Raw genomic sequence first — 25,350 nt, forward strand, 5'->3', positions numbered from 1 at the left:
ATTCAACATTTCACTCTCATCTTGATCTATTGCTTTGACTGTCTCTAAATGTATCCAGGTACACATCGCGTCTTGACAGTACCAAAGCAGTCCCTGGAGTCCAATCACCACGAGCTTGCTAGGGTCAAAAAGTGCTCTCCACGGAACTCGGAAACCATTTTAGTTTGTGCATATGGTGGAAGGATCTCGGATTCGTTTGTTGAAAATGCATTGTGCAGCAATCACGCCCTTTACATCAAGTTCAGGAGGGAATACGAACTTCTTGCGGAACCTACGTGGATACCAAACCAATTTAGGCAATGCTAACCGACAGTATTTAAGTATTATGCACGGAGATATATGACTTCCAAAGTCCTCCCGACTTCAAAATCATCAATTAATCTCTCGCCATGTCTACCACGGCAGAGCAAAATATCCCTAACCAAGCGGGCTCCACCCCAGCATCCGGAAGAGTTCCCGATTCCACTTCCTCCATCGCGCCCCGACCACTCAGGCTCTTGACAACCGATGAGCTCGCCGCTCAGCCGTCCACTCTCCACCAAGTCGTCGAACTAATCACTGTTGCATATCGAGGGAATCGGATCTTTGGAGCTGATTCACGATTCGAGTCCGACACCGAGCTAATAGACGAACTTTCCGAAACAGGCATCGGTGCGGCGCTTTTTGAGTCGCAGCATGCTGGGACAGAGAGGGCTGTTGCTGCGGCATTCGCGAAGCCGTATACTATCCAGGGGGCGCAAGATTGGGAGAGAAGGGATATGGAAAGTGAAACAGGGGGGAGCGAAAATGTACGTATTTAAGTGTCTCTCATGTATCCCAAAGGCCCGCATTCGGACCCCTTCTATTGACTTTGATATAGATAGAGCCACAGTTCCCAGTGTATGAACTTTTCGGCGTTGCGAGCATCAACCAGCCACATTGTCGGAAACAGGGCCTCGCCCAACAATGTCAGGACGCCCTGGCCGCGGCCTTAAAAGAACGGCTGGGCGTGGATTCGGTGAGATTTGTATTGAGAGTGGTCGAAGAACTTAATGGAGCCTACTGGAGGAGAAGAGGATTCAAGCAAGTTGGAGAAGGAAGCATGAGGCCAAAAGGTCAATGGAATTCTGACCAAGATTTCCTGCTGATAATGATGGGGAAGCTGGTATGATGCTACTCCCTAAGCCATGATGCCGGGATAAACGTGCCAGACGAGGTCGGAACATACTGAAGGGATTCAATACAGGGGGTACATGGGTCATGATCTCTTTCTTTTCTCTAGTTTCCACAGGTTGAACATGCGATAGAAGACACGCTCCTGTAAATAGTTAGATGAAGTCAGATTGCATGCGTTTGCGCTTCGGAAGACATACCATGGTGCCTCTAGGCAAATAATTCACTGCAAACCATACCAACCAGCTTCCACCTCCTTGCCAAATCTCATTTGGCGTCCACCAAGACCGTGACACCACCTGTGCGACGACCGCTTTCGCGTACTTCTCGTTCGGAACCCCGTTGATCTGGCTGTGTATGACACGCCGCAAATATTCCGGTTCAATAGGCAGATATATTGAATCACGTCTCAAGACTCGCTCAGACCGGGCGAGGTTGGATTTGACCCCGCCGGTGACGATGGTTAGGACGCGGACGCCGAAGGGCTGTAGTTCAAGGCGGAGGGTGTCGCTGTAGGAGTGAAGGGCAGCTTTCGAGGCATTGTATGCGGCTAGGAGCGCAGACATCAGTATACGACCAAGGAGGCCAGCAAGTCAGCAAGGAAGAATCTGTCTGGACATACATCCGAACACATACGGCATCTTGCCTGCCAGAGAGCCAATCTGTACGATTGTCCCTTTCGTTTCGATGAGGAGGGGGGCAAACGCCTGCACCATGCGCATCACGCCGAAGACGTTCGCATCAAACATCTGCTTCACATCCTCCACATCCAAGTCCAGCGCCGGGACCGTATAATTGCTCCCCGCATTGTTCACAAGTATGTCGAGTCTCCCGTTCGTGATGCTCGAAATTTTCTCTTTGAGTTCGGCGACGCTCTCGGGTTTGGTGACTTCGAGAGGGAGGACGGTGATATTTGGTCGGTCGAGTCCGGTGGCTTTGGATGGGTCGCGGACAGTCGCCAGGACATTCAAGCCTGGGTTCGGTCAGTCGGTGGTCGTAGCATATTCTAGCATCGATCACACCTTTGGAAGCAAATTCGAGGGCCAGAGAATGCCCGATGCCGCCTGCGCTGGCTCTACAAGATCGTTAGAATTCGGTATCCTGAATTGACGGTTCGGTTTCAAACACGTTGAGAGCCATACCCTGTGATTAAGACGTATTGACCTTTGTTCGCCATTGCGAGTTAGTACACCTACTGTCCTTCTTGCAACTGCGTTTAGCCAGACTTGACCCTTGCGCCGTAGATCTTCGCGATGTATGTTTGCGGGCTATGTTTTCCTTAAGAATAAAGTCGGCGATGACCTCATTGTTAGGAGGCTCCCATGCCCCGACTAAATTTGGTGATTACGGCAACAATACTTAGACGCATGCTGGTGATATAAACATTAGTTGATCCGTATCCCCAGTTAATATAGCCTTCAATTTTGCTTAAGTCAGGCCGTGTGCTCGAACAGGGCGGGTCAGCACCTCCGCGAGAAACGTACCGAGGGATAGGATCTGATGGCGGAGGATCGATGCCCACGCCCCCTGAGTCTCCTCGCCTTCGATTGCAATCCCAAACCATACATTCCAGCTAAAATTGACGACGTTTGCTACTTATTCTTCGGGTTTCTTATTCGGATCTCTCACTTATAGTAACCCGTGCTTATACAACTGAGCCTGCTAGATGAGGTAGCTCTAACAATCCGAACACGCAGGCGTAGACCTCAGGACTGTCAAGTCTGGATGTACTTGACAGCCACCTAAGTACCTGCACCTATATGAGCGGAATGAAACGTCGAAGAGCAGGATGAGCTGAATTACGATGCCTAAATTCACCTCACATTCGAAGGTGAAGCAGCCACTATGCAGACCAGAAGCTCCGGTTCGCTTCGAGCTGCAAGGCTGAAGGCGCCACGACGGGTCGAACGAGGCTCAGACGCGTCCACGTCCTTCTCAAGTCTTCGATTCTATTGACACTGTCATTATACAAGTCTGAAGTCTCGTCTACCGCATGTTTTGTCAAATCGAAATTCCTGTGACAAGTCAGAAAACATTCGCATCTTTTCTCTGTGTGATAGCCATGGCGTCTGATCACGTCCGAGTGCCGGAAGATTGCAGCGCGACGCTATGCGACGACTGTCAAAAGATTGATTTCCATCAGCTGTTCTACCCGACATCTCAAACCTATCAGTGTAAATCATCTCCAGTCCGTGTTCCTCCAGAGGATGATACCGAATTTCGACTGCGAAGCATTCCTGCAAAGGATCTCACTGAGGATTTCAGTTCAGCCTACTCCCTTTGCTGCTTGTTCCAAAATACGGTTGCGAATGATATCTCGCGGCTTTGGGAAGACGAAAAGCAGGAATTAGCCAAATCGAAGGATTGGGCATTATACAGCGTGCCTGTGGCATCTCCTGGAACTATCCCGGTTTCAAACTATGTGAGAATAGGGGTAAAGGACATGTCGGATTGGTCCCCTCCGCTCAACAATCTACTTGTCTCAATACCACCCTCAGAATCTTCTATGCTGGATAAAATAAACTGGGGACGTGTGAATAGGTGGTTGGCAGATTGCCATAAAGATCATGTGTCGGCATACTGTCCTAAATCCGCCCAGGTGACTGTATCTGGAATCCGAGTGATCGATGTTTCAACCCTCAGAATCGTACAGCCAACTACCCCCTCCCTCGAATATGTGGCACTCAGTTATCTTTGGGGCGAATTCAGTGGTGAAAGCCTGATCGAGAGTTCTTTACCTTCTACGCTGCCCTTAACAATTCGAGACACGGTCGAAGTTGGGAAGACTTTACGTTACCGATATCTATGGATCGACCGATAATATATGCCAGAAAGTGGCCACGTGGAGCGGCATAGATTAATAAGGAACATGAACCTCGTCTACCAGAATGCAAACTTGACGATAATCGCCGCTGCGGGAAGTGAACCATCCTATGGCTTGCCAGGAGTGAGTGTTAGGTCGAAGACCACGACGAACTTCTTCCGTCTTGGTGAGATGTGCTTGTTTAGGGCCAATCTCCAATTTCCCGAGATTGGGAAATCGAAATGGAATACAAGAGGTTGGACCTATCAGAAGTGCGTACTCTCCCCACGAAAGCTAGTATTTTCGGACGGCGGAGTGTATTTCTGTAGTGAAGGCATTCACTGTTTCGAGTATTTACCAGAGCCGATTCCGAACAACGATCCCCCAATCCCGCATGGCTCGGATTTCCTTGGATTCAGTATCGAGGAGCGGATCCAAGAGTATTGCACCAGGGAATTGATATTTGATGGCGACTACTGGAATGATTTTGAGGGCATTCTGAACGAATATGAGAGCAAACTATCTAACACATCTCTTCTAGGGCATCTTTATGGATTGTCAATATATAAGGTCCCTCCCCCCCTCGCAGATAAATGGAGTTTGGAAACGAATCTTTTCAGTTCATTGCTCTGGAAGGTCAGTGGCAATGCGATTTGTCGTCCACAGCTCCCCAGTTGGACATGGCTTGGGTGGAAGATAGTTGGCAGATACCATACCGCCAGTTCTCCTTTGAATTCAACCTTCTTGCCTTTGCGAGCCTACGCGGAAGCTCCTGATGGCGCAATCATCCCACTCGAGAAGTTCCACTCAATGGATCCTTGGAGTCACAATCCACCCAGTCATCTCCTGATACGTGGTTGGGTTTATGACATCCCGATTTCAGAGGCCGGAACTTTGCAGTGGATGGATGGTTTGCCTCCTCAAAGGATAGGAGCCGAATCAAGGATCTTCTTGCCCCAAGATGGCTCTCGTCTTCACTCTCAAAGCCATATTGCTCAAACCAATTCCGCCCTTGGGCTCGTGGTCTCTACCTACGATTATCATTTCTTCAGCGTCCTACTTCTTGTGAATTATGACGAATCCAATACACATGAACGGGCGGGATTCTTACGAATGGGTGATTTTGGGTGGAGAGGCGTCGAAAGGTGTTGCGCACAGTTGAAGGAGCAAATGGGCTTTCAATGCAACGAACCCGAATACATGCCGCTGATGTTGAGGTATATATTTGGTCCCACGTTAAGGACGGAGACGAAGGGTAGGCTGAAATGATTGCCTACGTCTCTTCGTTTCAAGGGGAGAGTGGAGCATCACAGTAACTGGTATTTGAGACTGTCGAATAAAATCTTATTCCTTCAAATTATCCGGTAAAAGGTATGCTGTTAATCAGGTCATCTCGGTCTAATAACCCACCGAACTTTGTTGGTATCCCAGGAGCCTTATGCGTAGGAATCAGTCATCGTATGCATAGAGTAGAAGAACCCACCTGAACTTTCGAGACAGCTAGGAACACAATCAGTTCCGGTGTTAAAGCTCAACGGCGCCAAAATTGGACCAATTCGGGAGCTAGTGCCGTGAGGTCGTGCCGAGGGTCATGTCATTCCTATTACGAACGCATATGAGAAGGAAGTACATCCGTAGGCACTCCGTACTCGGCTTTAGCACCGAGCACGGATATAAAACACAGGTTACGTGCTTGAGGCTCAGTCGTCTCCTGCGTAGATCGGCACAACCAGACGCATCGTGCTTTGACTGGCGTCAGGAAGCGGAACAATCCGTCCACTAGGATCAAGGTTGAAAATAAATTCACGAGGGCAGCCGGAATTGAGGCTCGCGGAGGATTACTGGCCCCTCTAAAGGCTGGAAGCCTGGAAGGGCTGGAACAAGCTGGATCGTCCCGTGTCCGAGGCTCCACCATGGTGCGATCCTGCAGCGCGGGACGTTGAGACCTGAAGGGACTCACGGACTTTAAAGACAGTTCCAAGTTCCAAGTTCCAATGTCCAGCTTCTAAGTTATGCTTATGAGAATGTGAGCCAATAAATGGAGGAACAAGGTGTGTGGCTGGCAGCATGGTCGATCATCCGGGTTGTGGGGATTAGACCAGCGCAGGATTGGAAGCTGTCACTGGCTGTGTTCCTGGTTTGCCTCAAGAGCTCCAAAGAACGGCAGTCTGGGATCTTGATCCTTCGGCTTATTCCCAGTCACTGGTGACGGAACGAGGGGAGGTACGGGCATTGCGAATCATGATCCGATTACGGTTTCCGATTCAACTTCCTGTCCTGTCGCGTGGCCAAATCTCCATGGTGGGGTCAGCAAATGCCATGCTCAGTTGGGAGTCAGGCGTTTGGCAACAGGAGTCCTTGGAGCCCGGCCAAGCCACTTCAGTTATGTAGAATGTCGCCGTATGTTCCAAGCTCTTGCAGAGAATTTCATCGTAACTCGAAAGAATCCAGTGGAGAGTCCCACCGACGAGCCAGAAGATGGGAAACTCGTAAATTCAGCTCCCAGGCCCTTGTCCCCACCTGACTAAATATTAAAGCCACCCTGCGATGGGATCGGATCTTTTCCGTATGGCATGACCCCAAATGTGTCCGTGAACTGTTAGAGTTACTTTGTGGCTGCTTACACCCGGTCAGCCTCACAACTCACGAGGTTGATATAACGGACCACTTGGCAAGTATCCGCGCTAATGAACCAACAAACGCCCCCGGGATGGCTAATGATAAAGACATGGATCGTCCAGCTCGATTACCCTTGTGGTTATCAATTATGATTTCGGACTTATCACTCGCATGGAGGAATGCTTGGTTTGCTACCGGCATCGAACTTGCTCATAGCGTTGGCTTTCATCGGCTCTCGGATCCCAGTATCATGATGCCTGATGGTATCTTTGTTTCAAGTTCGTGTACTCGAATTCTGGCTGGTTCGCATCGCGGATCAGTGACTTTCAAGTCATGTCATCCGAGAGTCCGTCGTGAGTCGGCATTGCGGTGCGTCATGTCGAAGGAGTTGGGACTTGAGGACAAGCAGATATCTCACCGGCGTATGAAGAGATACTTCAGAGCACTCAGTACAGATTATTCATGGCGATGGTCTCGTGAAAAGTGGAATGTTGCTGCGAGTAAAGTCGTACGGACGTATCCCCGATGATCCGGAACGAATCCTGCACAGCCTCAGCCCTGCTCCACCTCCGTTGCGCCGCCTCATCCAAGCTAACGTCACCTCTTCCTGACCAGGCCATTCCAAATTTGCGATCCAACACCTTCGGGCCAAATTAGGCAATCATGATATCGAATTCTCTCCGAACTACTACTAATTGGTTAGGAGAATTTAGCCACCCCACACCTCCATCGTGAAAAGTGCTACTGCTTCAGCGTCACCGAGATACGACCGTGGTACGGCGCTGACTGTACCAAGCACGGGTTCGAACATGGCTTTGAATTATACTGACCTATCAATCTCAATGGAGTTCATTTTATGGTGTCCTCTGTGGCGGAGGGCTGCGAGTTCCTAATTCCTGAGGAATGGACGAACTACGCCATTTCGACTCCGCGTCAGTCCTTAACGGAGCACACTACGTATATCCGTATTCTTCATGGGCCGGCCCGGCTATCTCCAGGGGACAGTGATGCAAATGTGCCCAATTCTAATGCTTTTATCCGGAGATCGTTCGTGATGAGCCCGTCCACCCTTCAACTTCATTAATGCGCCCTCCGCAGACCAACCAAAGCCACAGGCGGCGCAATGCTGACAATCCAGCAGATTAATCTATCCCTCCAAGGACCCTTCCCACGAGCCAGTCACCAACCGGCCTCTTTTTGAGTTTCTGCTTTCTCCAATGATAATTTCATATTGGATCCAACCCACTTGGCGTTTGTATGACTAGTATAGGGAGGCAACGCTGCGCTCGAGCCCCTCGCGCGGCCAGAGTTCCTACTTAGTTGCAATGGATCGATGTTGAATGCACACGGACTGATCTTCTTGTCTCGTCAATGCTCTGATCTGCGACAGGGACCCCACTTCATCTATAAAAACCACGATCATGCTGTTCATAGATCATGGACGAATATCCACACAGGACCACAGATCCATCCTCGTCTACATATCTTGATAGTATATCAGTTACTCCTCCAGTTCCCCAACAAGGTCGTCTTAGTCACATCTCATCCCATGACATATCTTCCATTTCATCGCATACACCTCCGGTAGCGCGTTCTCCTCCAGTGTCTCATACCTCAAGTCGAGAGTCGCAATCCGCCGCAACCTCCCCAGGGATTCTTCCCCCTTCTTCTGCAGCACCGACGATATCTGTGGACTCTACAGAGAGGAGACGAGTACGGTTTGCATTCCTAGAGGAGGATCCAGTATATCCAGGGGTCTCCAGTCCAAGGATTCCGCGCTCACGTATTGTCCCGTCACAAAGACAGGACCCTATGTCTGAATACTCTTACGGATCACGATCATCGGCAGATTCGGGGTTCAGCAATCCTCCAGCTCGGAATTATTCGCTTCCTGGATTTGGAGGGATGACCGACGCACAGTCCATAAGTGAGGTAAGAGATGTTCAATCTTTATCATCAACTCGGACCTCCCCATTGGTATCACTGGATCCACTGGATCACTATTTTGTCGGATGCTGGTCATATCATGGAAATGCTATCTACTGCTTCAGCCTACTCTGCACTGACAGGCAGAGATCACTACCATCGAATTTATAAGATCTAATCTTCTTGGCAGTCTGAAAAGCGGACAATAATCCATGCCCTACGAACACATAGGGTCAATACGCTTACGGAACTCCGCCGAATCGAGAGGAGTTTCGCTACTATTGGCACCCCTGATGTCTCAGAGCCGATGACCACTGCATGTAGGTGTCTCGGAAAGAAACGACAGACTACAGTTACTAACCACTCAACCACAGGGGCATATTACGTTAATTCACACACACTGTTGACCGAACTTCGAAGCCTTACCCGAAACTACCCCTTTAGGTACATTTCGCCCCGCCCAGTACTAACATGGCCGCTAACGCACCTCAGTTCCGATTGCCTTGACGAAGCCAAACGACGAGTTTACGCAGACCCGTCGAGCAACAGAAGCTGGAACTTCTGCTGGCTTGTGCTTATCAAAATGCAAAACGAGTGAGTGCCCCAACTTCTAAAGCGAACTAGTTCGAACTCTAATTGGCAATTGTAGTCAACTGATCCCCTACTACGCACAAAATCAAGCAGCGCAACCCGCCATGTGGGGAAACTACACGCCTACCGCCGACAGCATTCAACAGCTGGCTGACGCATTTATCGCGGAGTGGAATTATGCACTGGAAGAGACGTTGCGGCATTGGGAGGAATCTCCGCTTGCTGGTAGGGTGGAATGATGTCACGATGGGCAGGAATAAAAAGTGACTGGAGTTTGGGAAGGGCTAGGGATAAGATACTCCAGAGGGTTTGTGTATCTCCGTTGCGGGCATCTGGACTGTCACAACCGTTGTTTTTGCTTTTGGATTTCCGGTTCAAGCCATCGATGACTTTATATGAGCGACTTCTGTACTAGCATTTTATGCGGAGAATAAATGAGCGACATTTAGCATCGGATGAAAAGCGAGGTTTACGGCTGTACGTCGTATTAAGCATCACAATGGCACCTCATGCAGTTTGTTGATGTCATTGCCCAGCCCAGATCAAAAGAACTGCTGAAATGCCATCCAATCCGTAGCTAACTGCGTGATACCCCAGTGTATTTCTAGATTGAACAAACAGCAAGGAGAGTCCCACTGTTCCTAAATAAACTACGCATTGATATACTTGCCCCAATTTAGATGTTTGTACTCCGTATCGAATATCGAATTCCAAATTCCAAATTCCAATGTGAGGGCACCCCTACGACAAGGAATTTCCGGCGTGGGTATCCTAGCCTGAAAGGGGGGACTTCAGTAGACAAGGTACAATATTTAGCCGGGAGCAGCCATGGAATACCTCTGCCCGCCACAGAGCTTACATAATAGGTATGCAGACATCTTGGAACAGGACCTGCGTCCAGAACCACTCAGTTGAAGTAATGCTTAAGCGGACCTGTGATTCTCGCGCCCCCTACTCATCGATCACGTTCCTCTCAAAAAATCTGACGATCTGTCTTGCCACTTCTTTCCCTACCAGCTCTGCAATCCGGTCCTCGCCCATATTCGCAAGCTCAGTGATGCTCCCAACCTCCAACTGTAGCCTCTGTGCCACGGGTTCCGTGACGCCAGGAAGGACTCTCAACATCTCTCCCGGGGTGCTCGCGTACGTTCCAGACTCGGGATCGCCTCCGCCCAGAACATCCAGGCCAGCCTCCACTGCCTTCACTGGATCCGGCTCCTCCAGACCCCTTTTCAACTCCTCGAAGATCTCGGCAGTTTGGAACGGCGAGCTGCTCCAGACAATTTTCAGTCGTGGAAACGCAATCGTTAACATGACGATTTTCGCCTGAAGGTCGGGCTCTCCGATCTTTGAAAACATCCCTGCGCTGGGGCCACCGAGACTGAGGTCCGAGAACATCTCCAATGTAAACGCCTTTTCTCGCTCGAACTCGATGAGCAGCATTGGGTTCTTGTAGTATTTGATCATCGACTCAGCCTGGTTGTAGAGGCGACCGTTGTTAAGACTGGAGATTAGATCTCGTATGCTCTTCCGCTCGATGCAGATGCCGGTAGTCAGCACGTAGTCTCCCACTGTTAGCATGGCAGGAACAATCTCCATGGAGCGACCATGAAGTTGTGAAGGCAGCGAAGATCGGAACTCGCGCACATCAACCACAACCCGTGGGGGTTCAGCCGTCGCAGCAACCCGTCCGCCACCCGCGATCCTCGTGTTAATGGTTCGCAGGAACGCTTCCTGCGGATCTTCAGGGGCAGTTGAATTCAGCGTCAAGGCCATCGCCCCACGTTCGCGAATCAGCTTGGTGAAAGCATCTTTCTCTCGACGAACGATGCTTAGATATCGCTGCTCTTCCACCGAATCTTGGTAGTACATGAAGTAAACCTTGATGTTACGGTCACGGTGGGAGGACCGATACACTTCCACTCGGCGAATGAATGCGGCGTCCGGTTCAAACATCACTACATATCGTGGTTTGACCTCTTCGAGGATGTGCTCATCCATGTCGCCATCGTAGGGATGCACAAGGACCAGGTCGTTCATGTCATACAGTTCGTAGTACTTGTCCATGTCATCGAGCGGATCAGCGCCGATCTCTCCTTTCTGCTGCGACTCCGCTTCGCTTGGATGTAGTTCGGCGAGGAGACTTGCAATATGAGCATCGCGATCCCCCGCGGTGACTGAGGTTTCAAAGCTCTGTCTCCCCGAGTTTGACCCTGCATAAGCTCCGCCACGTACTCTCCTTCGTTTATTGGGAGGCGCTTTACCCGGCAATGGTTTCGATGCCGCACCTTGAGCATCTTTCGAGAACAGGGTTGTGCTTGCTCTTGCGAAATCTTTCTTCCAGTTTAAATAATTGCGCAATTTTCGCCTCATCATGAACGCAGCTGAGGCCTCCGGATTAGCATCTTCGTTCTCCCCATTGGTTTCGTCTGCTCGCAAATACATCGTCTGTAGATACTCTCTTAGCTGAGAGCACGTACTGGTTTCACCACACATGATTAGGGTTGTTCGATTAGAATCGTCATCGGGGACCGGGTTGAAAAACATGTCCGTCTCAATCTCTTCCAAGATCTCGGCAAGTTGCCCCCATTTTGGTTGCTCCTCGAGAACCGGGTGAAGGGCGCTGTCGGAGCCCGTTGGAGCAAGGTTGGCGGTGAGTTTCCCTGTATATACTCGTCGCTTGGCAGTCTCGAAGATTGTATTCGACGCATCGAGAAATAGCCAAGGGGGTTGTGAATGGCGGGAAGAACCGGGTTCAGGAGCAGTGGCCGCTCGTACTGTGTCGAGATATTTGTTGAAGTTCACGCAATCTTCTGTTATGAGAGCACTCCAGACGTGTCAGCTCTAGTCGGAGATGGTACTTATCATATGCTTACTGAAGGAGGCTACGCAAGAGTGTTAAATCTCGAACCACTTGCTTAGTCCTGAACGAGGTCCTGTGCCACACAGGGTCAAGCTGTCTTCGTATAATGGAATCGAAATTTTTGTGGAGTGCGCTATCCACCGTCCAATCTTCCACATCCAAGCCTGGATTCGACCTCTTGAGGTCTGCGATACTGACTTCAATACATTCGAGAATCGCGTTCTGGATGACTCGCATGTCATCCGTCATTGAGACTTCAAACTCTATGACCTCTGCTTTCTTGCGGCCCTCTAGAGACTTTGCAACAGACACCTGGAATCTTGGGTAGAGGGATGATTTCCTAAGGAATAGGTTGCGCATCATGTTGGAAAGCGGAGAAAATCCCATAGTGAATGGCTCAGGTCGGTCCGAAAACGCTTTGAGGAACCCATCCTTATTCTTCTGGCGGTAGATACGGAGGATGAACGCCTCTAACGATGTTGCCACGACCTGGTCCGCATGTAGCACGACCATCCCAGTGACGATGGCGGGGTCCAAGAGGCCGGATAGAAAGTCTACAATCAATATCCGTGATGTGATACTGAACATCCCACCTTGCGAGTACATCTTCTCCCGCGCCCCGACGCTCATCACGTCGGTATTTACGAGGCTCAGCCCTCTGCATTTCGGCGCTGCGCTGATGGCGGCGTGCTCTGCGAGAGCTTCGCCAATCCACCCATTTTCGCGGTCATCGGCACCCACGAGTAGTATAAGGTTGTTGCCGGCAACATCGTAGGAGTGCAGAAGGTTCGTCACTATCCTGAGCAATCCCAAGCCGGGTGCGAGGATAAGTAGCTCATCCTCATCGCGGAGCTCGTGGAAGATGTCCTGTTGGTATTCCTTGGAAATTGTTAGTTACCGCTTGATGACACAGAAGATAGGTCATACCAAAGGCAATGACAGCTTTACAGTTCCCTCATCCCCAGGCATTTGCGCGAAGGCATAGGAGGCGTTGCATGTGATTTCATAGAGGCATAGAGTAGAAGTCGCGTCGCATGGAGAACTATAAGAGCTGGTGGGCCTGGCTCATCAGCTCAGTTGTTGCCTCTGTGCCTGAGGCTGATCTCAGATTTGTGAATTGACATCTTGACCAACTAGAGATTCCGTTCACCAGTCACTTTCGACCTAGCAACTTGGGAATAGGTAAACATGATCACACATGGCAGCCTAACGAATGAACCCCGTGATTTTATATCAATCTTCAAAACCTGTTCGATTGAATATGGTTGAAGTTGATCGTTCGCAGCCCTGCCACATCGATTGACCACAAGGAACCAAGTCATGGATAACCAAGCATTCGAAGGGTTCCAGATGGACTACACCTTCTCCGAACCTGATACTTCAAGATTAACCCTAGCGGAGGAACACTATTATCTGAATCCAGAGGTTCAAAGTGATGCATATACAGCGCTTGGACCGAATTTCGACTTTCATTCGCAGCACCTTGCTCCCAACTTTTCAGATTTTCCTATTGTCCACGAAGGTGTCGTGCCCGCTGAAGAATATGAAAATGAGTACCCAGAAGATTTCCAGAATCAGGGAGATGAACGGACTGCATACGAAAGCTCCGATTCAGAAACATCGTCGGGAGTCGAAGATGAGATCCTGCCTGATTTCGATGCGAACGACCCGGTTGGGGATCCAAACTACCCAAGTTCATCTGCCTCCGCCTCACCATCACCGGATGAGTCGGAAGAGTCTGAACGGGAAATTCAAGAGGCCATAGGAGGGCTCGCTCGAGGGAATAAGCGTGGCAGACCTGCGGGCCGTGGACGCTCCCGCGGTCGACCTCCAGGGGCAGGAAGGGGTCGAGGTCGAGGCCGAGGAGGCTGGCGAGCAGTTCTCAAGAAAAAAGCCGAAGAAGAAGGCTGGTCGGATGACGAACTGTTCCGGAAGCCTAAACGCCAGAAGAAGACGGAGAAGCCCCGTGGAAGACAGAAAGGCGTCAGGGCAGGACCTCGGAAGACTGCAGAACCCAGCATGGAATTTAGGCGACTGCAATCCATTGCAACGAAAGCCTATATCGACCAGAAATTCGAAATCGCCTTGAAATATGCCCGAGATGCGGTCAAGGAAAACCCGGAGATATACGCTGCGCACTCCTTGCTTAGCGAGATCCTTCGGCTCATGGGAAACAAGGCGGAGTCTGTTACGGTGCTGATAGCAGGAGCCCACACTGCTCGAGACCCCCAAATCTGGTTGGATGCCGCTGGAAGAGTACTTGAGCTAGCAGAGGACGACAAGCCACGACAGAAGCAAGCGCTGTACTGTCTCAGCCAAGCGATCGGACTTGACCCCAACGCCATCGAACCGCGATGGGAAAAGGTGAAGCTGCTAGAAGAAATCGGCAAGAAGGGAAGCAAGACCATACAGAACGAATGTGTCATCATCCTCAAAACGCAACCACGTCACTGGGATGCGCTGGACACACTGGCTGAAATTGCACTTCAAAACAATGAGATTCCCGAGGTGAAGAAGGCTATCAAGTTCTACGATGCAGCGTTTGAGAAGGCCATGAGTGAGGAAGAGGGGGAAGAGGAGGAGTTCAGCTTTGGACAGTTGAATAGCTACCTCGATCTAATTGAGCGTACTGGCGATTACATGGTTGCCATCTCGAAGCTCAAGAGTCTCTCGCGGTGGCTTGTTGACCGCGAAAATGAGACCTACTGGGACTGGGAGAAGACGGATGCAGAATGGGACATTGATGATAAGCGACGGAATCGAGTCAGAGAATTTGTTCCGGGCCAATATCCAAAGGACTCTTATGGAGAGTTACTTCCCATTGAACTTCGAGCTAAGCTTGGTATCTTCCGGCTTAAACTTGGACCGGAGTATCTGGACGAAGCGATGCAACACTTCAGGCTGATCTTAGACTTCGGAGTCGATAAATATGGTTTGGATCCCGATCTTCAAGCTGTCTATGTGACGGTCGGGGACCTACTGAAGCAAGAGGGAGATACGTTGAAAGAAGCCGAAAACATGTCAAAGGCGAAGGAGATGTTCGAAACTGCCGTCGACTTCTATGAGCGGGTGAACAATCTTGACGAAGACCCAGATGCAAATCTGTTGACAAGCCTTGCCCACTGTTATAAGGCCACCGATCGTCTAGATGAAGCAGAGCAATGCTATCGGAGGAATCTCGACGTCATTGGCTACAGCATGCAGGCCCGGATCCAACTCTATGTGTTCTACACGGAAATCGAAGAGCGCGAAAAAGCTTCCCAAGTCATGGACGAGATCGATAAGATGAGGGTTGCTCGTGATGGGGTACGCAAGAAGTATAGCGGCCCGTATCGACCAGCTTTACGGCCTCGTTTCATCCATAAGGGTATGCCCACTCGACAGAGACAACGCCGCACATTACGGCATGCCTCTAGAGAAGGCGCCAGCCCACCGCGTATTGTGATGGACCACCTCTGGAATAATCTCCGCGCCCTCCAAGCGCGCGTCGATGATAACGATCCGGACGCGATTGTCAGTTGGCTTGAAATCGCCGAAGCCTTGATTCAAGGCTTCCGATCTTGTGCGGACATGTGGCCGAGTCGAGACCGCATCAATCGCTTCGGGGGGTATTCACGTCAGTCACTAGAACTTCAAGGAAAGACGCCGTCGCAGGATGTGTTGAAAAGTCAAAGCGCCGCCATCAATGCAAAGAAGCAAAGACGAAGACCGATCACGTATTGGGGCACCGAGGGCCTTTGGAACTTCGCTGATCTGCACGCGGACTTCCATGGTGTTTCGTTCACCGACTGGGCGCATTTATTCTGTCAATACGCTCTTCTCCTAGCGAAGAGCGGGGAAATTGACGAAGCAAAGAATGCCTTTGAAGAAGTGGAGGATGCAATCGTCTTCCATTTTGACGAGGATATCCAGCGTATCCGCAACGTCGCGTTGCTTTCATACAATCTATACATCAACGACGAAGAGGGCATCTTGAACACGGCTCGATGGTTTATCAAGACCAATCCCTATGGCCGGGAATTATACAAGATGATGGCCTGCGTTGCACGTCAGTACGTCGGGCGACGGACATGGTTCAGTTCCGGACCTACCCAGAAATTCGTCATGCGCATGGTCAAGATGCAAGACTTTGCCCTTCTTACCCCGGAGAACCGCGAAAAATACGACTTCTCCAATGCCGAGCGAGTTCGATGGCAGAGCATGATCGACGGGAATATGAACTCCGAGAAGCAGATAGGCGCCGACGCACTCCCGAAGCTGAAAGAGATCGACCCTTCCTTGTTGACGCTATACGCGCACACCCTCTCCGAGAATCGACACATTAGCGGGCTCCATTACTACTTCCGCGCGTACTGCCTCCGTCCCAACGACCCAGTCATTAACCTCAGCATCGCCAGCAACTTTTTCCAGTCCTCGATCAAGCGGCGTTCGGACAACCGCCACTACCAGATCCTGCAAGGCATGGCGTTCATGCAACGATACTACCAAATCAGGACCGCAGTCGGCGCACCCGCGATCCATCGACAGGAAGCGGAGTTCAACATCGGGAGGGCGTTCCATCAGTTCGGAATGTGGAGCATGGCGATCCAGGCGTACCAGAAGAGTCTGGAGTTGGAGGAAGAGGTGCAGCGGGAGATGGCGGAGACGGATAGTACGGAGGAGTTCACGAAGGAAGCGGCGTTCTCGTTGGTACATATATTTGGGCTAACTGGGAACCTGGAATTGGCGAGGGAGATTACTGAGAAGTACCTTGTGATCTAAACCCGCATAGATACCCGATCCCCCTGAGCAGTGTCGATATGCCATCCGCTTAGGAGCAGTATTCTACTGGTAGCTTGACTTATGAAGCATCATTAATATAACCCTTTCGTCCAATTCTGACCATTAAATGTGATTATGTGATATTTGAACCTAAGGTGATAGTTATGACATGATTAATATTAATATTGCTAGTCATCGGGTCATGTTCCCCTGAGAGAGACACATGTGGCGGGCTGGTGGGGTTGGCGCCAAGCCGATGATGCTACGTGCCACTGTGCCACATTTCTGGCTCTGTTGCTCAACATGGCCGAAGCTGGCAATCTCTCCACCACAGCATCGTCGTGAACCCTCACACCCCACGTTGACCTATCTCAACTTCCTATCCAATATCTCTGGCGCTGCAATTTGTGCGCGACAGGCTGGCTCCTCACCCTCCGGAGACACCCTCTACAATATTCCGCACTCCCCATTGTGCATATCCGTGAGGGTTTCTTCACCACCAGTCGCGTAGTATGGAGGCCGCATCAGCCCGGATGGCCGACCGACTCGGCAGCTGGGCGCAGCCCGGAACCACGCAGTTACAGCGATCTATATGTACGTATAAAGCTGGAGGATAGGCGGTGGAATGCGATTTGGGGTCGAAACTGATCCGAACCTATTGTAGTGGATGCATGCGATCCCCAGAACTTCGAGCCGCACCTAGCTCTGAATCTTGAGATATCGGATATGATCAATGCGAAAAAGGGCAATGCGTAAGGACCCCTCTTGTGTCGGACGCTATTGGCCAACCTGCGGATTTTATATTAGAGGCGTCGGATTTCTTGTTGCGATGTCTTGCTGATCGTTTAAAGGCCTCGAGAGGCAGCAGTCGCGATTGTTCGGTATATCAATCACCGAAACCCCAACGTCTCGATGCTAGCACTGAACGTATGGAGTCCCTCTTCTCTCCCACGGATGAGCTCGGACGGCTGACGGTTTCCTCTCTAGCTCCTCGACATCTGCGTGAAGAATTGCGGATATCCTTTCCATTTGCAGATCTCCACGAAAGACTTCCTTAATGAACTAGTCCGAAAATTCCCGGAGAAACCGCCCGTCCATCCCTCACGGTCCCAGCAAAAGATCTTGGAGCTCCTCGAAGAATGGCGATCGACGATTTGCCAAACGTCGCGATACAAGGAGGATCTCGGCTTCATCCGGGACATGCACCGCCTATTGAGCTACAAGGGGTATATATTCCCAGAGGTCCGGCGAGAAGATGCCGCGGTGCTGAATCCGAGCGACAACTTGCGGTCCGCCGAAGAAATGGAGGCCGAGGAACGGGCAGCGCAGTCGGCAAAGCTACAGGAACTGATTCGGAGAGGGACGCCTCAGGATTTGCAGGAGGCCAATCGGTTGATGAAAATCATGGCTGGATATGACACTCGGAATAAGACAGATTATAGGGCAAAGGCGGCGGAGGAGGTGGTGAAAGTGCAGCAAAAGGCCAAGCTACTCGAGGATATGCTCCAGGGCCATCAGAATGGGGATAAAATTACTGAGGGGGATGTGTTCGAAGTGAGTTAATTGCCCTACCCACCGCTAAGATTGCGCTGACCGGGTTATAGGAACTCGCAAATGCACTCATGAGTGCCCATCCGAAGATCCAGAAGATGTGTGAGGAAGAGTCGGATGACCACGAGGCGGTCGCAAAGCTACTAGAGATCAACGACAGCATCCACCGGACAATAGAGCGATATCGTCTGGTTAAGAAAGGCGACTTGGACGCTGCCAACAAGATACCCAGGGGAACATTGGGAACGAGCGGAGCGGGGGTGAAGAAAGGTCCAGACAATGAGCTCTCGTTGATTGATCTTGGCGGACCGGAAGAGAGCAATCCGCTGGAAGCTGAGGGTTCGAGTTCGGTTCCCGCACCTCCTCCAAAAGCAGGGAATGCGTTAGAAGATGATCTCCTTGGATTATCAATAGGAGAGAGTGAACCCTTTGGCCAATCCGGGGGCATTTCTCTCGGCGTATCAAACGGTTCTGGTAAGTATACCAGACATCAAAACCGCCATTACAAAAGCTAATGAACCACAGGCATGCCAGGACCCTCTACATCCGATACTACATCACAAACAGCAGCGCCCGTCACGAGTCCTCCTCCATCGTCTCAATATCAGCCGCCAAGACCTAACTACGATCCCTTCGGCCTTTCAGCCCCCTCAGCCCCTATCCAACCACCATCCATTACACCTGCCATATCCCAAGCGCACCAACAACCCCTAACCAAACCTGCCGACCCCTTCGCCATCCTCAACCAACCCTCCCACACCCCCCGCCAAAACTCCCCCTTCCAATTCCAACAATCCCTCAAATCCTCCTCGCCCGCCCCCGTCTCCACCGCCTCCAGCACGCTCCTCGACATCGCCGGAAGCGCCTCCGCACCCGTCCCTGCACCGAGCACGGCGACCGCCGACGACGAATGGGAGTTCTCCTCCGCCCTCCCCGACCAAGCGGCCGACATCACCGTGACCAACAGCTTCCTCAACATCACCTGGAACGTGCGCCGCGATCCGTCCGCGCCCGACGTGGTGCTCATCCAGAGCCGCATATCGAACAATGAGGATAAAGCGATAACGGGGTTGACGTTCCAGATAGCTGTGACGAAGGTAAGATACCCACCTCAACCAACCCCGATTCTCTTCTCCCTGTTTATATTATGTCCGCTTTTGATTGGACAACTAAAACTAATACACAAGCAGAGCTACACCCTCCAACTCGAGAACCAAACCTCCCGCTCGCTCGCACCGCACCAGCAGAATGGCATCACGCAGACGATCCGGCTGCACGGAGCAAAGCCGGGGCAAGCGGGCACGGTGCGCATGCGGTGGAAGGTATCATGCAACATTCTGGGCCAGACCAGGGAACAGACGGGCGAAGTGTCGAATCTTGGGATTTCATGAGGATAGCCACGGCACTCCACTCTTAGCGGGCAATTATAGGATCACCCTGGGACTTGGGGCGGGCGGGACGAGCGTTACGGGATGCTCCGGGGGTGGATTTGGCTTGCGGACGGTCGATGCAGGTATTCAGCCTTTGTAGAACTTGGCGGTGTGTGTAAGATCGTCGAGGGCGGATGCAGATCACCTTGATGTGCGTTAGGGACAACCTCCCAAAACGGGTCATTTTCCATGAACTATTCCAAGCGGAAGAAATTTGACATGTTTCCTGTCTAGCCAGCGTATTCATCCCAGTCGGTTCACGTGCGGTTGATATTGAACTACAGTGTATTTCGACGGCCAGTGCTGATCGCCATGGACCTCGACTTCGGAACCAGTGCCGTGTAGATCTTCATTCGAGTCATCAATACATGGCTAAACTTACTGCCTGGTAGTATTTACGAAGCTCAAGCAATCCAAGAACAATGTCATATATCTTGTTGACGGTAAGATTACCGCTGATCCAAAGGCTTAAAATACAACCGAGATCGGACCCTGAACACAGTCGCATATCGCAACGCCAGGAGCGCCTGCTAACCATCAAAGTTGCCCAAAGCCAAACCCATAAATAATCATGGCCACAACTTGACCAGAGACCGCCGTGTCCCATCGCTCGTGGTCCCTTTCTTCCTATCCCAGTGCCGACCGCCCACCTAGAGATTACACCCCCTTAATCGCCACCGTTCTCTCACTCATCAACTTATCCCCATTCCGCTCATGACTCTCCTTCTTGCAATCCTCCAACCCGGGACAACTATGACTCTCCAACTGCCGATGCTTACTACAGAAGCTCCCCTTACAGAACCCGCAGTCCCCGACGATCCGCTGCGCAACGGTGCGGCAGGCGCCGTCTTTCCCGGCCTTGTAGGCGCAGACGGGCCCCTTCTTCGCAGCCATGCCACCGAGAAGCGGGAGAGCGAGGTGCAGGGTGGCGTCAGTGCGGATGTGGTAGTCGTGGAGGGTGGCGGTGGGATTAGCGAGGTGTCGGCCGGCGAAGACGAGGCGAGGGGCCGTGGTGAGGTGGGTGGTGTTGGTGCGGAGGGAGAGGAGGGTGGTAAGGTGGGAGATGGTGGTGGTGGAGGGGAGGGTGATGGGGAAGGCTGGGAGGGAGTTAGTTAGGGATTTGGTGAGGTAAGGGAAGGGCCGGAGGGAGTAGAGCGGTACAATGACCCGGTGGTGAGGCCGTTGATGCCGAGAGCAGCTCTACGTTCTGGATTCCAGGTAGGGGATGGGGTAGGAGGTGGGCAACTCACTGTTTCCGGCTAGGTTCTTCACGAAGATCTGTATCGAGTCGTCCGGGAGTGATGATGTTGAGGATTGCGAGGAGATGGAGGAGATGCTGTTGGAGCGGCTGATGGGACGCATTTTGAATGACGGAGGTGGGAAGATGATGTGATGACTGGATCGCGAGATGTGTCCGTGCCGGTGTTGGCGTCCGGTAGTGGTAGCGGCGATGACGAAAGTGTTGGAGCCGTAGCCTGCTTGGGGCGATGCCGGGGAGTGTTACAGGGACGGATGGTATCACGGTAGCCGGTAGTGGATGTATCGGCACGGGGGTGTGGTCGTGATAGCGTTCAAAGGGACCAGGGTCTGGGATGATATGGTCAAGAGATGGTGTTGTAGATATTATGAACTTGGGAAAATGGAAGAAAGGAAAAGAGGAAGACGGTTCCAGGTGATCGTGGGCAGCTGGGGTTTAAAACGAAACCGGAGATGGCGAGCCAAAGGGATGATGTGGCAATGGGGGGAAAGAGGCGGAAAAGCGGTCGTGTGGACTTCGGTGGTTGCGCAGACTGCAGTGCAGATTAGGTTGCGAGACTAACGGTGAGATGGGCCGGATAGGATGGATGATCCTGGAATTCGATGGATTCTGACTTGAGATTGCGATGCCGTTGCCCGTTGGCGCTGCTTTGACGATGGCTTCTCCAGGGGCGGCTGGCTAAGAGGTTCGGCGGTTGATCTAATGGATGATGGAACAGGGTGTCAGGATAGGCTTTGTGTCTTGACTCTCGTGCCTCACGATTGTCTGAGACCACTAGATGCGGAGTTAGAAGTGGAGCGGCGTTAATAATGAAGCAGAGTCCAGAATTCGGTATTATTGCTGCAGCGGTAATACGGTACGGCCCTCAATAATGACTAGACCATAACCACTCAAAATTGCAACACATCCGTCGTGAATGGATGATATGGATGGTAAAAAGGAACCCTTCCTCATAAACCAATTGAATGGGCCCCGTAATCTTCTTCACTCTCATGTTTGGTTGAGGTACTTTTGGCCGGCCAATTCAGTTCACATTCACTAACTTTCGTCGTTTTTCTGTCAAGTTCCATGATCAATCAAGCTCCATGGTTTCACCACCCCAGCTTGGACGATTAAGCCTGGAGTGAATAGAGTGTGAATGTGGCATGTATGTGGCACAAACCGTTGGCTGTCCACTCTGCTACTTCTCATACTCCTGGACGAGTGGATACACGATGACCTTGGCTTCATCGGTATGATTGTGTGCCTCGCCTTGGGCTGCACGAATCACGATGTGGTCGTGGCATGAATGACTGGTATTTCGGTTCTGCCTCAGCCAGAACCTGCCCAAGTCATATTACCGTCACAGCGTTACTAGACGCTTTATCTTTGACGACGCATCACATTGAGTATGGCTTTGTACAAATTCAATGAATCTAGCTTTGCATACCCTATCTATTGAAATCGATCCGTTGATTCCGTATTACCTCTTAATACATCTCACCTTCCATGGATCCCACCTCTAACACCATCCACCCCAGGATTCCGCCATGCCCGGCCACCTGCATCCAGCCGATGGCCCAGATTTCCTAAAAGCCTCCCCGTCCGATCTTGTCCTCCTGCACGTCGCAGAGTTTCGTGCAGGCCGCACCACATGACACCAGACGCTGGGCTGATTTTCACGCGCTCCTGCACTTCAGGAACACGATGCACATTCGCCCCACCCTCGCCTGGGGTGGGAACGGCAGCTGTCTGCATGAGGAGCGCGCCCGGATGTCTGGTTCGTGGACTGGGGCTCGTGAGGTGCAGATGTCAGATGTGTGCATGGACGAGGTGTGTTGGCGTGCTGATATCGAACACCGAAGTAAGGGCATCGGTGTCAATAGAGGTGTTCGTTGAATGTTAGGGGTGAGATCTTACGATTCTAACAAAGCTAATTGAGTCTCCCAACCGAGTTACCGATTACGGCAATGGCGCAATTACACAATATCAGTTGATGTTGTGGCACCTGAGGATCGCCTCCCACGATCATGTACGACCTCGGTCTGATATTACGGTAGGTGGCATATCCGGAGAAGATTTTGCCTTTGTCAACATCGGACGGGGTTGCGAATGCTTCAGGTCCTAGTATCATTTCTAAGATCATCTAGTACATACATCCATCCACATGAGTTTGCATACTAGTATGGTTCTAGCCCACGGTATCAATGACTACCTAGTGCCTGCAGCCAAACTGGATGCCAATTACCTGCTCGGTAATGCGGCATCCAGCGGGATGTAGCATGCTTCGACATATCGCTCTTTGCATTCGAGTATTGCTTGTGCTGTATCCAGCCCACGCCGTACAACCCCATCTCGTCTCTGCTACCGATTGCTGGATACACGATGCATGTGGATACATAGTATGTTACATCGATTAGCAACCCGTCCACTTTTCTCCTCAATCACCGTTCCTGTCAGTTGACTGTTGAGGTCTCCACATATTATCCGTGATGGATTGATCAGGTCCAACTTGGTCTTTGGAGCTGCAAATCGTCCGACACTCCGGATCGCTATTCATGGTTCCAAACTTCCAATAGTTTCATGGACGGTGTTGGTGTGGGTCGTTGGTTGCGTTGATCATACCCTCACGCAGCGATTTGTGATAACCGCAGTTAGCGGGAGGATTGCTAATCATAGCAGCGGCCAGCAATCATTCATCAACATCGATGTTGCATTAATCAGATCGCTGTTAGGCACTCATCCCTAATATCCATGGAATGCTGGGAGAGGAGAGCACACCATTTTAACTGTGCTCACATATTTTATATCCTGCCTATTTGTACTTCTGAATGACCTTGGATGGGAAGTCTTAGTAGAATTGAAGGTTGATTCCATTCTACTTGATATTCACAGAAAGTCGGGTGCTCCAAACCTCCGAACCCATTGATAAATCTACCCTTGCTTCATTCTAAATTTCCATCCGACTCATCTGATTCGCTACAGTGCCTATGGATCCATTAGACTCTGATATGCAGTGTGCACGAAGTGCGTGAGGAGCATCTCTTAACCTTGGCCCGAACGGATACAGGAACCCAACATCAACATCAACATCATCTCAAGTCAGCGTAACCATGGAATTCAATTTCCTGCAGTGGATTAGCCAACGGAAACTATTAGCCGCTCCTATTGTTGTGTTCATTCTCCTTTTGACCTTGACCGAGTTGAATTCTCGCGACGCCCTCCATAAGACACCTATCTCCACAATGGGCGTCACTCACATCGTACTCTTTCAGTTCAAATCGACTGCCAGCGCCGAGGCGATCACCGATGTACGTGTCTATCCCGAAAGCCAAGGGACTAGAATCTTACGGAGTTGTGATCGTTCAGGTCTCTCGTGGATTTCTTGCGTTAAAAGACGGCTGCGTCCACCCAACGTCTCAGAAGCCGTATATCAAATCCGTTTCTGGTGGTATAGAAAATTCGACAGAAGGACTCCAGGTACGCCCGGTCTGCTCCGTAGTGTTTAGCCGTAGAAGCATTCCTATCAAGCTCTATTTCCATTCTGACAGGTTCATGTAGAATGGCATCACGCATGCATTTGTTGTAGAATTTGAGAGCGTCAAGGACAGAGATTACTACGTCAGTAATGATCCCGCCCATGGCAAATTCAAGGAGACGCTTGGGCAGGTTCTTGAAAAGGCGCAAGTCATTGATTTTACTGATGGGACATTTACTTAAGCTGTAATGGGTTGGACGTTATTCTCCTGCTGTCATGGTAGCATTATACTCTGGATTCCCCAATATTAAATTCATCTAGTTCGATTTCCTGACAAGTGGCACATTTCTAATCCGTGCCATAGGGTATCTTGTATATAGACACCATCCGCTGCCTGTTTCAGGTGTGTACTGTGTACCTGTTTTGGGCACTATCTACCACCCGTTTTGGGCACCCTCTGCCGCCTATTCAGCCCCCGACCACTTCTACCCTGGCACGACGAACGACTTGCGATTTACTTTTCTATTTCCTTAAATAAACTAGTCAGAGCGTAGGATTCCTACGTCGCGTCATTAGTGTAATTATGTTGAAAACGAAAAAGGGGTGAGATCCAAAGGGTTAGTTACTTAACTAACTAACGTAATCCACCAGCGAGTCGCCCAAACCACCGAGTCGCCCACTTCATCTCCGTAACAGCGATCATCACGATTTTTTCGCAATGTCTCAACAACAGAGCCCTCAATTACCTTCAAATGAAGCTAGAATGAACCTAGCCATCCAGACTATCGAACAAGACCAAGTTCAATCAATTCGAGAAGCTGCAAAAGCTTACAACGTCCCGTGGAGTACCTTACGTGACCGCCGCAACGGAATGACTGCACGAAGCGATTGTGTCCCGAATTCGAAAAAGCTCTCAAATATGGAAGAAAGGGTGATTAT

The 25,350-nt window shown here is 50.9% G+C and overlaps 9 protein-coding genes across 9 annotated transcripts; 6 read left to right on the plus strand and 3 right to left on the minus strand.

Annotated features, from left to right (window-relative positions):
• Positions 1-356: 356 nt before the first annotated feature.
• P152DRAFT_459791 (uncharacterized protein) lies at positions 357-1,297 on the plus strand. The gene is made up of 2 exons (XM_033679755.1): positions 357-788; positions 860-1,297. Exons 1-2 carry the CDS (start codon positions 390-392, stop codon positions 1,148-1,150), a joined length of 690 nt encoding a protein of 229 aa, XP_033533026.1. The 5' UTR covers positions 357-389; the 3' UTR covers positions 1,151-1,297.
• On the minus strand, positions 1,019-2,559 carry P152DRAFT_71835 (NAD(P)-binding protein). The gene is made up of 5 exons (XM_033683201.1): positions 2,295-2,559; positions 2,175-2,227; positions 1,775-2,125; positions 1,353-1,702; positions 1,019-1,297 (listed from the first exon to the last, which is right to left on the minus strand). Exons 1-5 carry the CDS (start codon positions 2,327-2,329, stop codon positions 1,238-1,240), a joined length of 849 nt encoding a protein of 282 aa, XP_033533027.1. The 5' UTR covers positions 2,330-2,559; the 3' UTR covers positions 1,019-1,237.
• Positions 2,560-3,214: 655 nt separating this feature from the next.
• P152DRAFT_450518 (uncharacterized protein) lies at positions 3,215-3,973 on the plus strand (the record flags this gene model as incomplete). Its single annotated transcript, XM_033678175.1, has 1 exon — positions 3,215-3,973. The coding sequence occupies one exon, from the start codon at positions 3,215-3,217 to the stop codon at positions 3,971-3,973; it is 759 nt and encodes a 252-aa protein (XP_033533028.1).
• A 4,407-nt stretch (positions 3,974-8,380) lies between these two features.
• Positions 8,381-9,532, plus strand: P152DRAFT_419529 (uncharacterized protein). The gene is made up of 5 exons (XM_033677130.1): positions 8,381-8,506; positions 8,691-8,820; positions 8,875-8,944; positions 8,993-9,094; positions 9,150-9,532. Exons 1-5 carry the CDS (start codon positions 8,387-8,389, stop codon positions 9,328-9,330), a joined length of 603 nt encoding a protein of 200 aa, XP_033533029.1. The 5' UTR covers positions 8,381-8,386; the 3' UTR covers positions 9,331-9,532.
• Positions 9,533-9,652: 120 nt separating this feature from the next.
• P152DRAFT_508276 (DNA repair endonuclease XPF) lies at positions 9,653-12,957 on the minus strand. The gene is made up of 3 exons (XM_033682576.1): positions 12,882-12,957; positions 11,968-12,833; positions 9,653-11,918 (listed from the first exon to the last, which is right to left on the minus strand). The coding sequence occupies exons 1-3, from the start codon at positions 12,921-12,923 to the stop codon at positions 10,043-10,045; spliced, it is 2,784 nt and encodes a 927-aa protein (XP_033533030.1). The 5' UTR covers positions 12,924-12,957; the 3' UTR covers positions 9,653-10,042.
• A 166-nt stretch (positions 12,958-13,123) lies between these two features.
• Positions 13,124-16,818, plus strand: P152DRAFT_459797 (TPR-like protein). Its single transcript, XM_033679756.1, has one exon. It carries the CDS (start codon positions 13,275-13,277, stop codon positions 16,713-16,715), a length of 3,441 nt encoding a protein of 1,146 aa, XP_033533031.1. The 5' UTR covers positions 13,124-13,274; the 3' UTR covers positions 16,716-16,818.
• A 235-nt stretch (positions 16,819-17,053) lies between these two features.
• Positions 17,054-19,750, plus strand: P152DRAFT_459798 (ADP-ribosylation factor-binding protein-like protein GGA1). Its single transcript, XM_033679757.1, has 7 exons — positions 17,054-17,309; positions 17,380-17,467; positions 17,567-17,642; positions 17,703-18,269; positions 18,320-18,740; positions 18,792-19,363; positions 19,457-19,750. The coding sequence occupies exons 1-7, from the start codon at positions 17,228-17,230 to the stop codon at positions 19,655-19,657; spliced, it is 2,007 nt and encodes a 668-aa protein (XP_033533032.1). The 5' UTR covers positions 17,054-17,227; the 3' UTR covers positions 19,658-19,750.
• A 398-nt stretch (positions 19,751-20,148) lies between these two features.
• On the minus strand, positions 20,149-21,535 carry P152DRAFT_71956 (uncharacterized protein). Its single transcript, XM_033683202.1, has 2 exons — positions 20,947-21,535; positions 20,149-20,793 (listed from the first exon to the last, which is right to left on the minus strand). Exons 1-2 carry the CDS (start codon positions 21,056-21,058, stop codon positions 20,354-20,356), a joined length of 552 nt encoding a protein of 183 aa, XP_033533033.1. The 5' UTR covers positions 21,059-21,535; the 3' UTR covers positions 20,149-20,353.
• Positions 21,536-24,178: 2,643 nt separating this feature from the next.
• Positions 24,179-24,653, plus strand: P152DRAFT_399440 (uncharacterized protein; the record flags this gene model as incomplete). Its single annotated transcript, XM_033676514.1, has 3 exons — positions 24,179-24,244; positions 24,303-24,413; positions 24,495-24,653. 3 exons carry the CDS (start codon positions 24,179-24,181, stop codon positions 24,651-24,653), a joined length of 336 nt encoding a protein of 111 aa, XP_033533034.1.
• Between the last annotated feature and the right edge of the window lie 697 nt (positions 24,654-25,350).

This window comes from Eremomyces bilateralis (genome assembly GCF_010015585.1).
Source record: "Eremomyces bilateralis CBS 781.70 unplaced genomic scaffold P152scaffold_14, whole genome shotgun sequence".
Taxonomy (NCBI): domain Eukaryota; kingdom Fungi; phylum Ascomycota; class Dothideomycetes; order Eremomycetales; family Eremomycetaceae; genus Eremomyces; species Eremomyces bilateralis.

Bases quoted from the DNA above. Each gene is read 5' to 3' on its own strand.
- P152DRAFT_459791 (XM_033679755.1), top strand. From the start codon at position 390: ATGTCTACCACGGCAGAGCAAAATATCCCTAACCAAGCGGGCTCCACC. The intron at 789-859 runs GTACGTATTTAA...ACTTTGATATAG, and splicing joins AAACAGGGGGGAGCGAAAAT to ATAGAGCCACAGTTCCCAGT.
- P152DRAFT_71835 (XM_033683201.1), bottom strand. From the start codon at position 2,329: ATGGCGAACAAAGGTCAATACGTCTTAATCACAGG. The intron at 2,228-2,294 runs GTATGGCTCTCA...ACGATCTTGTAG, and splicing joins CAATACGTCTTAATCACAGG to AGCCAGCGCAGGCGGCATCG. The intron at 1,298-1,352 runs GTATGTCTTCCG...AACTATTTACAG, and splicing joins ATTTGCCTAGAGGCACCATG to GAGCGTGTCTTCTATCGCAT.
- P152DRAFT_419529 (XM_033677130.1), top strand. From the start codon at position 8,387: ATGTCTGAATACTCTTACGGATCACGATCATCGGCAGATTCGGGGTTC. The intron at 8,821-8,874 runs GTAGGTGTCTCG...ACTCAACCACAG, and splicing joins AGAGCCGATGACCACTGCAT to GGGCATATTACGTTAATTCA. The intron at 8,945-8,992 runs GTACATTTCGCC...AACGCACCTCAG, and splicing joins ACCCGAAACTACCCCTTTAG to TTCCGATTGCCTTGACGAAG.
- P152DRAFT_508276 (XM_033682576.1), bottom strand. From the start codon at position 12,923: ATGCCTGGGGATGAGGGAACTGTAAAGCTGTCATTGCCTTTG. The intron at 12,834-12,881 runs GTATGACCTATC...ACAATTTCCAAG, and splicing joins TAAAGCTGTCATTGCCTTTG to GAATACCAACAGGACATCTT. The intron at 11,919-11,967 runs GTAAGCATATGA...ACACGTCTGGAG, and splicing joins CTCTTGCGTAGCCTCCTTCA to TGCTCTCATAACAGAAGATT.
- P152DRAFT_459797 (XM_033679756.1), top strand. From the start codon at position 13,275: ATGGATAACCAAGCATTCGAAGGGTTCCAGATGGACTACACCTTCTCC.
- P152DRAFT_459798 (XM_033679757.1), top strand. From the start codon at position 17,228: ATGGAGGCCGCATCAGCCCGGATGGCCGACCGACTCGGCAGCTGGGCG. The intron at 17,310-17,379 runs GTACGTATAAAG...AACCTATTGTAG, and splicing joins GCAGTTACAGCGATCTATAT to TGGATGCATGCGATCCCCAG. The intron at 18,270-18,319 runs GTGAGTTAATTG...ACCGGGTTATAG, and splicing joins CTGAGGGGGATGTGTTCGAA to GAACTCGCAAATGCACTCAT.
- P152DRAFT_71956 (XM_033683202.1), bottom strand. From the start codon at position 21,058: ATGCGTCCCATCAGCCGCTCCAACAGCATCTCCTCCATCTCCTCGCAA. The intron at 20,794-20,946 runs GTGAGTTGCCCA...ACTCCCTCCCAG, and splicing joins GAAGAACCTAGCCGGAAACA to CCTTCCCCATCACCCTCCCC.